At 41.5% G+C, this 14,468-nt stretch overlaps 1 protein-coding gene across 1 annotated transcript in view; it reads left to right on the top strand.

Annotated features, from left to right (window-relative positions):
- The window catches only part of LOC137261113 (N-acetylglucosamine-6-sulfatase-like), a 34,524-nt gene extending 20,797 nt beyond the window's left edge, over nucleotides 1-13,727 (top strand). The window contains exons 4-12 of the mRNA XM_067798797.1: nucleotides 577-642; nucleotides 1,044-1,142; nucleotides 5,295-5,468; nucleotides 5,993-6,075; nucleotides 7,014-7,132; nucleotides 9,624-9,727; nucleotides 11,221-11,433; nucleotides 12,600-12,710; nucleotides 13,279-13,727. Of these exons, the coding sequence (XP_067654898.1) occupies nucleotides 577-642; nucleotides 1,044-1,142; nucleotides 5,295-5,468; nucleotides 5,993-6,075; nucleotides 7,014-7,132; nucleotides 9,624-9,727; nucleotides 11,221-11,433; nucleotides 12,600-12,710; nucleotides 13,279-13,443 (1,134 nt within the window). The 3' untranslated portion in view covers nucleotides 13,444-13,727. The remainder of the gene's footprint in view (nucleotides 1-576; nucleotides 643-1,043; nucleotides 1,143-5,294; nucleotides 5,469-5,992; nucleotides 6,076-7,013; nucleotides 7,133-9,623; nucleotides 9,728-11,220; nucleotides 11,434-12,599; nucleotides 12,711-13,278) is intronic.
- Nucleotides 13,728-14,468: the final 741 nt, after the last annotated feature.

Raw genomic sequence — 14,468 nt, 5'->3', positions numbered from 1 at the left:
TCTGTTTGTTTGAAGAAGTTGTCATTGCTTCTCAAAGGAAATACTTCATGTTAAGTAGTCCTGCAGGTCAATATATCTTGCGCACTGTGATATGGCTTTGGTATCTTAGCACAACGGACCATGAGACCTCAAATGCAAATAAACTTGTCATTTGTCACTTGTCACTTTATTGTTTGACTGAGTACATATGCTTTTTCCGTATTCGATGCAGTATGTTTTTGGATTTTTTGGCATGACTGAGTACGTATGTTTTTCAGTGTATGGTGAAGTACGTATTTTTAACATTGTAGGACTGAGTACGTATGTATTTTCCGTTTACGATGCAGTATGTCTTTTGTTTGACGAAGTATGTATGTGTTTCATTATACCATGCAGTACGTCTTTGTATTTTTAGACTGAGTACGTATGTTTTCAGTGTATGGTGAAGTACGTATGTGTTACGTTGTAGGACTGAGTACGTATGTTTTTCATCATACCAGACAGTACGTCTGTGTCATCCTACGACTGAGTACGTCCATTTGAAGAATTGTGTCTCTGCGTTTCATTAAATGACGTACTATATTAAATGTGTTTCAGTACGGCTTCCCTCAGACTGGTGGGGTGGCGCACATACCCCCGGGCTGGGACTGGTGGATAGGCCTGGTAGGTGCGCGATCCTTTCCTTAGTAGAGGGGGTTGCGAGGAGGTGATGCTGAAGTGAGGGACAGAATCTGTTTTCCGCAATGCTTCGCAACTTGCTGTTTTGCTATTGAAAGTAAAGCAAACTCTTCTCACGGCTGTATCAGATTATCAAATGAAAATATTCTCCAAGAGAATCAATACCAGAAATATACCCCAGAACATCAATGACTGATCCTTAAATGAATACAAGTCACACCGGAGAACGAGACGCATAGCCTGGTCACTATGCAGGGCTACTCCGTTCAACCCTCCGCTGCTTCAAGTTTGATTCGCATGACCTCAAAGCAAAATTAATGTGAATAATGACTTTACGGTACAGTTTGCTTTCATACATCAAACATCAGTGTCCTTCTTGTCTCCAGGTCGGCAATTCCGTCTACTACAACTATACCCTGTCCCTCAACGGCACTGCCGAGGACCACGGCGATAACTACGAGAGAGACTACTTGACAGACGTCATTGTGAGTAACACATATGCTGGGAAATACTCTGCGGGCGTCACAGATGCCTGTCTGCTTAACAGGGACGTCATAGTAACATATACATGTATGCAGAATAATGCTCTTAGGACGTGGCACTGAGTAACACGTACGCTGATCCATGTTCTGAGGACGTGGCAGTGAGTAACATGTATGCTGATCCATGTTCTGAGGACGTGGAACTGAGTAACACGTACGCTGATCCATGTTCTGAGGACGTGGAATTGAGTAACACGTACGCTGATCCATGTTCTGAGGACTTGGCAGTGAGTAACATGTACGCTGATCCATGTTCTGAGGAAGTGACACTGAGTAACGGGTATGCTTAGCTATGCTCAGAGGACGTGACACCAAATGTGATGCGCTATGATCTGCGGACGTCCAGGTAAGCACGCATTGCTCACCTGAGTGTCGTTGTACAAAGCGATCTTAGCACTAAAGCGACCCTAACTCCCGTACCTTATATCAACATAATGATAAAGTAGTAATAGCGCTAAGATTGTTCTGGACAGTAGCACCGGAAGTCATGGACATATAGCATCGGCTGAGTTATGCCCTACAGGCCTACGACGAGTGCTGGGGACGGACGTCACAATAACACGTATGTTCACCTATACTCCGTGGACGTCCAACGTGTGCTAACCTGCGTTCCCAGGACGTCAATGGGTAATACGTACGAGTGGCTAAACTCCACAAGGGTAGTTACCTGCGTCTCACCGCTGTTACTTAGAAGCACATATGCGTGGCTAACATCTTAGGAATAATATCTATGTGATACATATTTATCACTGTGCATGGCCTTAAATGTTGATAAATTTCTTGCAAAACGTTGCAGCGTGGCGTACTGAAAGCCCTACGTCTCTGTATTCATCTTATCATCGCTGCTACATTTACCCACATCGCCCGATATTGACAGACATATTCCTTTTACATCTAAAGAGCAGCTACGTATGCTAAGTGAAAGCCAGTTGCCTTTGAGACCCGCTTCTTTTCAATTTCACTGCATCTTTCCTTTAATCATGTTTGTTCCGTCAAATATTTATACTTTCTGGTGAACATACATAGCCCAAGAACGTGCCCACTCATGTTGAAGAATGGATAAAATGAAACAAACCAAGAATGGTAACTCGTGAGGTTTTTCATTCAGGTACCATAATTTTGTTTTGGACCTGCCAATTCAGATTAATACGTTAGAGCGTTTTGACAGCGGTTGTAATTTATGGGTCACATTTAGCGTTTGCAATTTTTCACGTCAGTTAAACAATGAGCTGTGCTCCTTAGAAGGGAAAGAAACATTACAATTCATTATTAATATTATGATTCTATTTGTTATTTGAAGGAGTCGAATAATTTTATTGAGACTCTCGCCTGACACTATAGGTATGTCAACAACAGTTTATGTGTAGCATAGGTATTCTGTTTATAACACAATATTATACATTTATTATTTATGAATAATTAAGTTCAGGTATTGATGACCATTTAATATCGAAGTTATCCTGAGACAACCGACATGACGTTCGAGAGGGTGTCGTCTAAAGATTTAATATTATGTATTGATCTGTACCACCAGGGGCATATTAGCTCTAGCAAAAAATAAAACACATCGTGTATCACGTAGTTTCACATCACGATTAACTGGTGATTCGGTTCAATTTTATATAAGATCAAATACTCAGGCAAAACTTAGTTTTGTGTAGACCACTTTTACTCAACCCTTAATTCCAAATTGAGGATTGTCTCTTTTTTTCATATGGTATATTTTTTGCGCTTATTATATTTGATGGACAGTGTGAATACCGAATAAACTGATGCCCGTTGTTTGTCAAAATATGCAAGTAAATACTTGTATGTACATATATATTGTGGAGCTGAGTCGTACAAATATGTCCGGTTGTGAGTTTCGTGTTATGGAGTACATGGATAATATTTGAGGTAACATGCAAATCTGTCCCGTTCTCTATGTACTGTAGGCCCGAGGGCGGTGTATTGAATACAAAATATTGGTTCCGTGACTCTTGTTTTGTGGACACCGGTTACAGCTGTATAAATGCCCGACCTGTGGAGATACGGAGCATCTCCGCCCCATCAATCTCAGTTGAACAAAGGCGTCACATGGAAGCGTCTCCGACGATTGATGCTGGAGAACAAACATAATACCTCATGTTCAAAATATGACAACGGAGCTCTATCAACGCCAACGCCAACGCCAACGCCAACGCCAACGCCAACACCAACTGCCTCCAAAAACCACCATTGTCATCATCACCAACACCAACCCATCAGCAACACCATCACCTGAAACCACATCCACAACATCACTATCATTACATTAATCGTCATCACCCTCAAAACCAGAACCAACGCCATCGTCAACATCACTCGCAACATTAACACCACCATTACCAACACCAACACATCACCAAAACCAACATCAACACCATTAACATCGTTATCAATATCAACACTAATAACATCAGTAACACCATCACCTAAGCCCACATCGACAACATCACCATCGCTTTCATCACTCATCATCATCACCAACATCATCAACATCCCAAACACCAATAACATCATCAACAACACTACCACAATTTCCATCACCTTTATCATCCCCAACACCAGAACCAACATCATCATCAACATCACTCTCATCATCACCAACACCATGTACCGACATCATCACCAACACAGTCATCAACATCAACACTTACAGCAACACTGTCACCACCAGCAACACTATCACCACCAGCAACACTATCACCACCAGCAACACTATCACCACCACCAACACTATCACCACCACCAACACTATCACCACCACCAACACTATCACCACCAGCAACACCATGGCCTACACTATCACCATCACCAGCATAGTTTACGTTAACTGATGCGACATATCATGTGTTTAATCTCGTATACCCCATTATCCCTTATATATGGAAATATGACAAGTGGAGCTGACATTTATTTCTTTGCTTCACTCTGCAAACGTGACAGAAAGTGAGCAGCTATACATTCTATCAACAAGACAAACTTTAAAAAAATTGATTTTAGTCGTTTCGAAAGTTTGCAAACATGGTGACGGCCAAACTCTAGGCGAAAAATTTGTATTCGATTTGGAATCTTTCAACCACTCCCAGAGAGGGTAAACAGATAATCTCCATACGTTAGTTTCTTGTTTAAAGCAGTTTTCAACCCGGATCTTCACGTGTCAGTAACAACTTTAACTGTAATGGGGATGATGGTGAAACATGTCGTCACTCGCATGCGTAACACCTCCGGCTTTCTTAATTCATAACACGAGGTGTGGGTGTGTACAACCAATGGGTATTTTTAGTCTCTCAGTTTAATCTTGACAATGTGAAATTGCGAACGGCTTACACACAGTTTACATAGTGTGACAACGACTAAAAGGGAATGTGGCGAAGTCAGACTGACACTTGGGCAGCAGCAGACGGACTGTAAGAGATGTTTAGTGACCATCATACCTAGTCCCTGACTTGTCTTTCTGCTGAGCTCTTTCCGTTGTCTGTCGACTCTCCTGTCCTGTCTGATTTTAAATTTTAAGGTCGATGAACATCTAAAAGTCTCATTAGGTCAGCAGTTCTCATGGGCATAATCTGCTCTGGTCATAGTTTGTTACCTACTGTCTGACATGTAAACAAAGTGGCTTCACTCAATGAACTGGATTTTTTAAAATCAGTGAAACATATTCTAACAAGCTTAAAACTTCTATAAAAATGGTTATTTTGTTTAGGTTAATGTTTAAGTTGAGTGTGCAAACGAGTCAAACAGTCAAACAAACTGTGTATCAAACAGTTTAAATAAAGTGGTAATTGGTAAAATAAATGTTTACACAGTGAACTCAGTGAACAGCTAATCGAACTGTTTCCGGACTGATATTATTATACCATTATATTCAAAGGATTACGTCATACGATTGTTAGTGATACAGCTTTTCAGTGGAGAGTTTGATGGTTACCATGGCAGCGAGCAATACATATTTTTTACTAATTGTCACCCTCCTGGGATGGGTGACATTGAAACTTGTTAAAGCGTCAGTGACCAATGAAATTAAAGTGTTTTACGTGAAGGAAAGATAAATAAAGTTACCCTTATTTTCAGCATAGAAGAGGCCAAGAGTTTCTGGGCATACAGTCACCTGACAGCCCCACCCCTTTCTTCATGATGCTTTCCACGCCAGCCTGCCACGACCCCTTCACACCTGCCCCACAGTACAACAGCACCTTCAGTGGTGACAGAGCGCCCAGAGACGGCTCGTTCAACCTTCACGCGAAGGTGATGACTTCAATATTAAATTTATCACCTGCACGACGAAGCGATGCTATCATTATCGTTACTCCAGAACTTTAACATAGCCTTACTGTAATCGCAGCGCTCAGATCGCTTTGTGACACTGAGATACAAATACGATTTGGTTAAATGACATGAAAGCGTTTCCAAGTGGAATAGAATGCATACTGAAAAGCAAAAGAAACGCAACTCCGCCTTTTTGTCAAGAAAAAGAAGACAAACATGAACGCTTTCTTTAATGAGATTTCATTTTTTTCGCTGTTCAATATACTGCGCAACATGGTGACGGTTTGGTTTATATACTGGGCAACTTTCAATGACGTATAAACAATTAATGTCATGTATGTCTCTTTTTACATAAATCATCTTTCACTCAAGTGTTGAACATGAGACTATCTCAGTGTCAATGCTTTTATATTTTGTTTGGCCAAGGGCTAACATTATCTTGTAAAAACCGAACACGAATGTAAATATATTCTAGTTTTAATTCGGATTACATCGCGTTCCAGGACAAGCATTGGCTGATTCGACAAGCGATCACCCCGATGCCAAATGACACGATTGAATACATCGATACAACATTCAGGAACAGGTGGGTACAGGATCTATAGTAAACTTTTCTGAGCAGAAAAAGAAAGGCAAGTTTCGAAAACAATGAAATCCCATGAAAGTAAGCATTCATGTTTATATCATCTTTTTAAAAACATGAAAAAAAAGCCCGGAGTTGCGTTTCTTTTGCGCTTCAGTATAAATTCATAACGAACACGTTTAGCACGACTTGCCGGATATAGTGGACTGCCCTAGGGTCTCTTGGTGTATTTGCTTTGGCTATGACGAACTACGGTTATAGCGAACTAAAATTAGCAGCACTCTCTAGTTCATTATATTTGCGATGAGTAATAAAGTTGGGAGTTGCTTATAATTTATATTTGCACGGGACACGGGTCTCACCGGTGTTGCCATATGGAGTTGCGTCGCTTTAGGTGTGTCAGAATCGTTTTATACTTGATATGTCAGTAATTGTATGTTTCACCAATATATCTAGTACGGATCTTTATATCAGATCTCTTCAGGGAGGACAATCTTCCATCTAAAATGGAAGTCTTCCTACTTTGGCAAGTGATGTGAAAACGGATATGGTTCAAACAAAGTTCAAAGAAACCATGTTATTTGTTATTGTTCATGTGACGGTGATCTGAATATTAATCGACTTCAAGATGAATTCAGTCCCTGCATATATTAACTTTACTTTAGAAGTTTCCCATTTGTGGACATAAAGTCCATGTACATGCAATTATCACTAAATCCTGATATGTCTGTATCTGAAACATCATGACTGCATCATCATTAAAATACTCTAATTGTGAAAAGAATAGTGTTATTTCGCTTTGCGTATATATTAATTGAAATGGGGACAATTCTTTGTCAGAACATTTCGTGCCTGAATAGACATGTCTCGTTTGTATCTATGTTATGGAATGCATCGCACTGAACATGTACAAATGATTTCAAGCCATGGTGATATTGCAGATGGCGCACGCTGCAGTCGGTGGACGATATGGTGGAAGATGTCATCAAGACTTTGGACGCCAAGGGGATGCTGGACAACACCTACATCTTCTATTCCTCCGACAACGGCTTCCATCTAGGTAACTATGAGAACGTACATACAGTATATGTTTTTCTCTAGGCTGCATAAAAATTATATGCTTCTCGGGTACATATTTTTTAAATTGACGTGGGCGGTAGGACTTTTTAAGAAAACATAATATAAAAAATAGTGACGAGGACCTGGACAGTTTAGCACGTGTTAATGAGTTGTGGATTCAGTTACACTCATTCTTACAGACACTCATTCTTATCGTGGATAAATGGATTATCGGTACGGGATGTTTTAAAATGGCAATAACAAGTGTTTAGCGCACAGAGAAAAGTGACCCGCCCTATACCGCGTGTGTGAGACTATGTACCGCGTGTGTGATACTATGTACCGGGTGTGTGAGACTATGTACCGGGTGTGTGAGGCTATGTACCGCGTGTGTGAGACTGTACCGCGTGTGTGAGACTATCTACCGCGTGTGTGAGACTAAGTACCGCATGTGTGAGACTATGTACCGCGTGTGTGAGGCTATGTACCGTGTGTGAGACTATCTACCGCGTGTGTGAAATTATGTACCGCGTGTGTGATACTATGTACCGCATGTGTGAGACTATGTACCGCGTGTGTGAGGCTATGTACCGCGTCTGTGAGACTGTACAGCGTGTGTGAGACTGTACCGCGTGTGACAGTGGAATTGTAGACACCCTGTCATGTGATTGAGCCCTTAAGTCTCTACGGCCTGTCCACGACTACCTCCTCCTGCTACTACTACTACTACTACCACCACCATTACTACTACTACTACTATTACTGCCACCACCACCATCACTGCCACTTCTACTACTACTACTGCTACTACTACCAAAGTGGTTACGACACCATACTACGACGACAGCAGCAAAACAATGACAACGACGACGGCAACACCAACAACATCTACAAGACAACAAACAAATTCATCAACGACCATGCCAACAACTGCCACAGCAAACACTGCTAGTTACTGTCCACAACTACGACACGTTCAGTTACAGCTACTCAAACTATAAATATTAGTTCTGGGAGCAGACAGTCACGACTCCCTATAAAAAACAGGGTCTCAAGGTAGTCCTTCATTTCTAAGAATACAAATTCCCAAGAACACTCGTAGGTTCCCCTTTGTCAGCACAGGTAATGCACGTGTCATCGCCAGACGTGAGACACGGATGGCATGGAAAGACCAGTTCGGAATTCCTTTTTCACATCAACAGCATGCTTGTTATACGACTGTTATCTTAACAGTGATACAGTTTCATTTACCCTAAAATTCGCTTTTCTCAGTGTAAATATCCTCTGAGTTACATTGCAGGCTTAAGATCCTGTTACACCATTCACATCGACATACCTGAGCAGTGCGAGCTCTTAGAGACAGCACTATTTGCACTGACGTCAGACATTTTGCTTAAAATAGTTTTCTTCATGACACATAAGGAACATACATACCTCTCCTCTTACTCAAGATATTTGTGTGGGGTCTTGTGATTATTCAAGGAATCTGTGATGCATATCATGGCATGCAACCATGCAGGATATTGAATGACACAGCAAATTTGATAAACCGTGGATTATATTGACGATCCACGCTTACATCGTATTTAAGACACCTACATGACGTATTTCGACGAGAATTCGAGACTAATGATGAACAAGCGTTTTTCACTTTGTTGCAGATAGACCGGTTATAACAATGTTGATAATTTTCTTGATAAAGGTACCATTTCTAAACGTTTATTTTAGCTGCCTATCTATCTATCTATCTATCTATCTATCTATCTATCTATCTATCTATCTATCTATCTATCTATCTATCTATCTATCTATCTATCAAATGTATATTCATGACAACGTATTGGTACATATGAGTGAGTGTGTGAGAGTATGAATTGGGTTTTTCGCCGCTCTTAGAAGTAATCCAGCAATATCACGACAGGGGACACAAGAAATTGGCTTCATTGTATACCCAAATGGGGAATCGAACCCGCGACTTCGGCGTGAGGAACGGAAATTCTAACCATTGGTCTACCTGTCGCTATCCGACAAAGTATAGAAACCTGTATGCGACAACCCCGCACATTTATCACATAAGCGAAGGCGATAGGGTAGGTAGGGTAGGTAGGGTAGGTAGGGTAGGTAAGTAGGCTAGGTAGGGAGGAGCTACAACTGATCATGCTGTCGACTCCGGTTAGATTGCAGCAAGTGTTCATGGTGTCCCGCAGCAGTTTGTTGCTGTCATATTACTATTACTAAACAACAATAGTCTCTTTTCATAAGGCTTGGCGTAATGGTTCAATATCCGTAGGGTAGCCCAGTGGTTAAAGCGTTCGCTCGTCACGCCGAGGACCAGGGTTCGATGTCCCAAATGGCTACAATGTGCCCATTTCTGGTGTTTCCCATATAATATGTAATAGTGCAAGAAGCGGCGTAAAACTAAATTCACTCGATGACTCATTCGTAATGCCCCAACACACATACGCATTCTTATACGTGAGGTCCTTCGACAGGGCAGTTCTCAATGCCGTACGACAAACGCCAGGCTTACGAGTTCGACGTCAAAGTCCCTCTGATGGTGCGAGGGCCTGGAATTGCCAAAGACGTCGTAATTTCCGTAGGTCTTCTTTCGTTTCACACACATTTCAATTACTGCGTGTTCCCTTTACCTTCCATTTAATCGGTACAAACGTAGTTTGTGTAATTTCGTATTCATGTATGTTTTTTATTGAGAAAATATCACGTGTTTTATTTCCCTACCCTCTCACAACTATGTGGAGCCCTTTAAGATCCGGGTTAGAATTTTCTTCAGCAACCCATGCTTGTCGTAAGAGGCGACTAACGGGATCGGGTAGTCAGGCTTACTGACTTAAATGTCATTGTATTCCTGTTGTGAAGATCGGTATTCATCGGATTGTCAGGTCTCGATTATTTGCATACCGCTGCCATATAGCTGGAAAATAGCTGCGGAGTTAAACAATAAACCAACCAAACAAACAAAACAAACAATTGGAATCGAGACTGGGTACTCTCTGGCGGTAGGGGTGGTGGGGTAGCCTAGTGGTTAAAGTGTTCGCCCGTCGACCCGGGTTCGATCCCCCACATGAGTACAATGTGTGAAGCCAGTTTCTGGTATCCATCGCCGTGATATTGCTGGAATATTGCCAAAAGGCGGCGTAAAACTAACTAAACTCATAAATCTTGACGGTGACGTCAGCAAATTCTGACAGATACTTTGTTTTGCATAAATGAAAACTATTCTGTGCAAAGCAACATATGAATAAAGACTCACTCACTCTGACGATTTGTGCCCATGTTCGTGTTTAGTTATCACCAAGTTTGCATCTGATAAAATGTTGCTGAACGCAACAACTGCAAGTAAAATCACACATGCTGTAGATACCCTCGACCAGGCAAACCGGTGAGTGAAATCATGAGCACGACATATATTTTTACATCTGCACATCCTTGAACATGAACATGTTGTTCTTAATTATTACTCCATATTTTGTTGTTTCAGGTGTAGTAGCATAGACATAGCATTCGCTGTTCACGCCTAAGATCCAGGTTCGATTCCCCACATTAGTACAATGTTTGAAGCTCATTCCTGGTGTCCATCGCCGTGATATTGCTGGAATATCGCAGAAAGTTGCTTAAAGCCATACTCACTCACTGAAATGGTGTTACTGTGGTATGAAGTGCAACCATATGAATTCCCAGTATTCTTATAATGGCAATATGTCCGAATCATTGCCAGTCTGTCTTTAAATCTGACCCACCTCATTCCAGTATTCATACACATAGCTTTATTTAGGATCAAAGCTCAAACTCTTGATTTTTTTACTCTGAGTATTTCTGAGTGAGTGAGTGAGTGAGTGAGTAAGTGAGTATGGTTTCACGCCGCTATACTGCTTTCAGCACTATTCGGGCAATATCACACGGGGGACAGAAAAATGGACTTCACCCATTGTACCCACGTGAGAGACCAAACCCCTGGTCGTCGGCGTGTCGAGCGAATGCTTAAAAAAACTAGGTTATCCCACTGTCCTGTCTTTTATAAAAAATCACACTAATATTGATGAATGAATTAATTCGTCTTCCTTCACACAGGACTCAGTTCTAAACATCGATCTAGGCCCCACATTTATTGAGCTGGCGGGTGCCACGCCCCCGAATTCTACAGACGGTATGTCTCTGCTGCCAATCCTGCACGGCACCAAGGACCCCAGCGTCCCTTTTCGAGTCCAGTTCCTGACAGAGCACTCCGGGGTGGGGATTGACTCTGTACCCGGATGTCCTCAGTACCAAGGCCAGGGACTGATGGTATGTGGAAAGACACCATTTTTACCCGATGTTGGAAAAGTGAAATTCTACTATGATGTTCCGGAATCATTCGTTCGTTTCAGTCCGTGAAAATTCACCAAGGAGAAGATACGGGTTAGAATTGATCTTCAGCAACGCATGCCTGTCGTAAGAGTTGACTAACGGGATGGGAAGACTTGCTTGACACATGTTTGAACTTGTGTTCAGCAACCCATGCTTGTCATAAGAGCCGACTAACGGGATCAGGTGGTCAGGCTCGTTGACTTTGTTGACACATGCGAAAATCTGGGCCCAGACTCGCAATTCTCACCTCGCCATAATGCAATGTTGTCTTAATTATACTTTTGGGTAGACTTTGGCTGAGTAAGAGTGAATCGATCGAAGATTGTAAATTGAGATCACCGACACCGTCGCTTTTCTGTCGAGATTAATTCCCTCTATAATCCTAACAAACACATCGTACATCGTGCTGTGTTGTAGAGCACGCTCTGACAAACGGAAACCGGGAAATCGTTTAAAATTAAATCTCAAAACGAGGCTCTGCCCCTAGAATAGTTTGGCGGTCTGGTGACGAACTGATATCATTTCAACCACATTGTGCGTTACGGTACTACACTGAATTAGCGCTAAAACACATACCAGGTGTAACCAGTGAGCCACATGCATTCTGAATCATTTTACGACCTCATCAAACAGGGCCAGTCTCTGACGTCTAAGTTAGGGTTATGCTGACTACACCTCGCCAGAAATACGATATTATTAAAATTTAAAATCTGTTTGTAAATACCACTTTCTTATGAAACAAGGAACTTGAATTCAATGTTACCGTAGTTGTTTATGGTGTCCATTTTAACTTTCACACGAGAAAATTCAGATCGGCTGAAAACTAGGTCATCGTCTCAACGGGTTAATGAGGCTCATATTTCGATTTGGAGTAAAAGAACGAGGACGCCTATGTCAGACAGCATTAACCTTTTGATAGTTCACGGGAGAAAGTACTTTAATAGTTCAGGGCAAAAGTGTACTTTATACATAATACATGGTGGTAGTTCTGTATTTCTGAAATGTGAAATGATATGTAATATATTGTCCAGTGACGATTTTTTGTGTGTACAATACAGTTAGTTTGTACAATAAGAATGAAGACTAATCGATGTGTTTTGCAGGTCTGTAAAATGCACTGTGTCTGTCAGGACTCCCGTAACAACACTCACGCCTGCCTCAGGTACAAGAGCAACAGCGTCGACTACAAGTACTGTGAGTTTGAGGACGATGAAGTAAGTGCAGGTCTGCTAATTCAGGTCTTCCCCGAATTAGCCATTATATTCCACATATTCATACTGATGTTTACTTATTGATTATTAATCGTTATCTTTGATGTCCTCATATCGTCGAGATGTTTAGTTTTGTTCTGATGTCTGGGCTTTGTTCAACGCTGCTATTCTCCGCCTATATCACGGCGGTCTGTAAATAATCGAGTTTGAACCAGACAATCAAGTGATCAACAGCATGAACATCGATCAACGCAAACTGGATATGATGACCTGCAAAAACGAGAGACTGGCCGCCCGCCTCTTACGACACGCGCTGGTTGCATTGATCAATCGTAACCTGGTCTCTGTTACCCCCAGAGCTCATCCTCATTGGTTTAGTCCATTTTTGTCTGATCCTCCATAATATTGCTGGAATATTGCTAAAAGCTACGTAAAACTAAAACTCATTCATTCCGATGTTCCCATTTGTATCTCTCCGTAACACATTTTCGTCTCCTGCACTAAGCCAACTTTATTATTGTGTAAACCATATGGTGACTATTATCATACAATATTTACTTCGACGTTTCAGAATTTCAAGGAGCTCTACGAACTGAAGCAAGACCCGTATGAGTTGACGAACATAGTGGACCAAATAAACCCAGAGATCCTAGCTGTCCTCAAAACGAACCTGTACGACCTGAAAATATGTACTGGAGACGCTTGTCACGGTTCAAATTCACACAAAATAATATGAGTCATTAGTCTATACGGGACCGTTGATAGTTTATGTTAATTTTATTGAGAAGCAAGTACAATGTAAATGAACCTCTCTAAGATTAATGTACAAAGTAAGTGACCTTCCACCATGCCATGTACACAATCAGTGACCCCCATGCCCACTCCCATATTTTAAAGCGTAATCTTTTAATATTTTTATGTACAAAATTAACTTTCTTTTGCAAAGAAATGTTACAGTACAGTTATTAAGAATTGTATGTTATGGTATGTTAATAAAATGAATTAAACGCAATCGTGGTGTACCCAGTCTTTTGTAAGTTTTGTGCCGCTTTTAACAATATTGCAGCAATATCACGGCAGGGAAATCACACATTGTACCCATGTGGGGAATCGAACCCGGGTTTTCGTCTGACGAACCTTATTTTCGTTAGACGGCCACACCCACACGTTCGTAAAATGACGTTTAAATGACTTTCCAGGGACGTGTGTATCACAACATGTTGGTCCAATATCAGTTACGAAGGAGTGAGTGACTTTAGTTTAAGCAATATTAGGAGGAAAGACTACATGATGTACTTCTGGTTTTCTCAGGTTCTGAATCTTCGGTTTATCTGGGACACCTTTTCAATTTAAGTGAGTGTTTTGACAGATGGGATTCACCCATTGCACACTGTGATAGATTTGGCCTTCAGAATTCCATGCTTGTCCTCAGAGGGCCACAAGTAAGACTCGCTGACTTGACTGAAACTTGTCATCGCATCCTTTCGTAGTGCGATGTTCATGATATCAATCATTTGACGTAATGGTCCAGAGTAGATTATTCGCATACCACCGCCATACAGCTGGAATAATGCTTCGTGCGGCGTTAAATCACAAACAGATCACAACGACTCTCATTTCCAAGTCGTTTACTATCCCAAGAAGTTGAAAAGTGAGCGAGTTTTACGTTGCATTTGGCAATATTCCAGTACAATCACGGGCGTATCACACTAGAAACGGGCTTCACAACATTGAACCCAGGTGGGAATCGAACCCGACCTT

Source organism: Haliotis asinina, chromosome 14, assembly GCF_037392515.1.
Source record: "Haliotis asinina isolate JCU_RB_2024 chromosome 14, JCU_Hal_asi_v2, whole genome shotgun sequence".
Classification (NCBI taxonomy): Eukaryota; Metazoa; Mollusca; class Gastropoda; order Lepetellida; family Haliotidae; genus Haliotis; species Haliotis asinina.
Note: the sequence above shows the minus strand (reverse complement) of the source record. Positions and strands in the feature narration are given on the sequence as shown.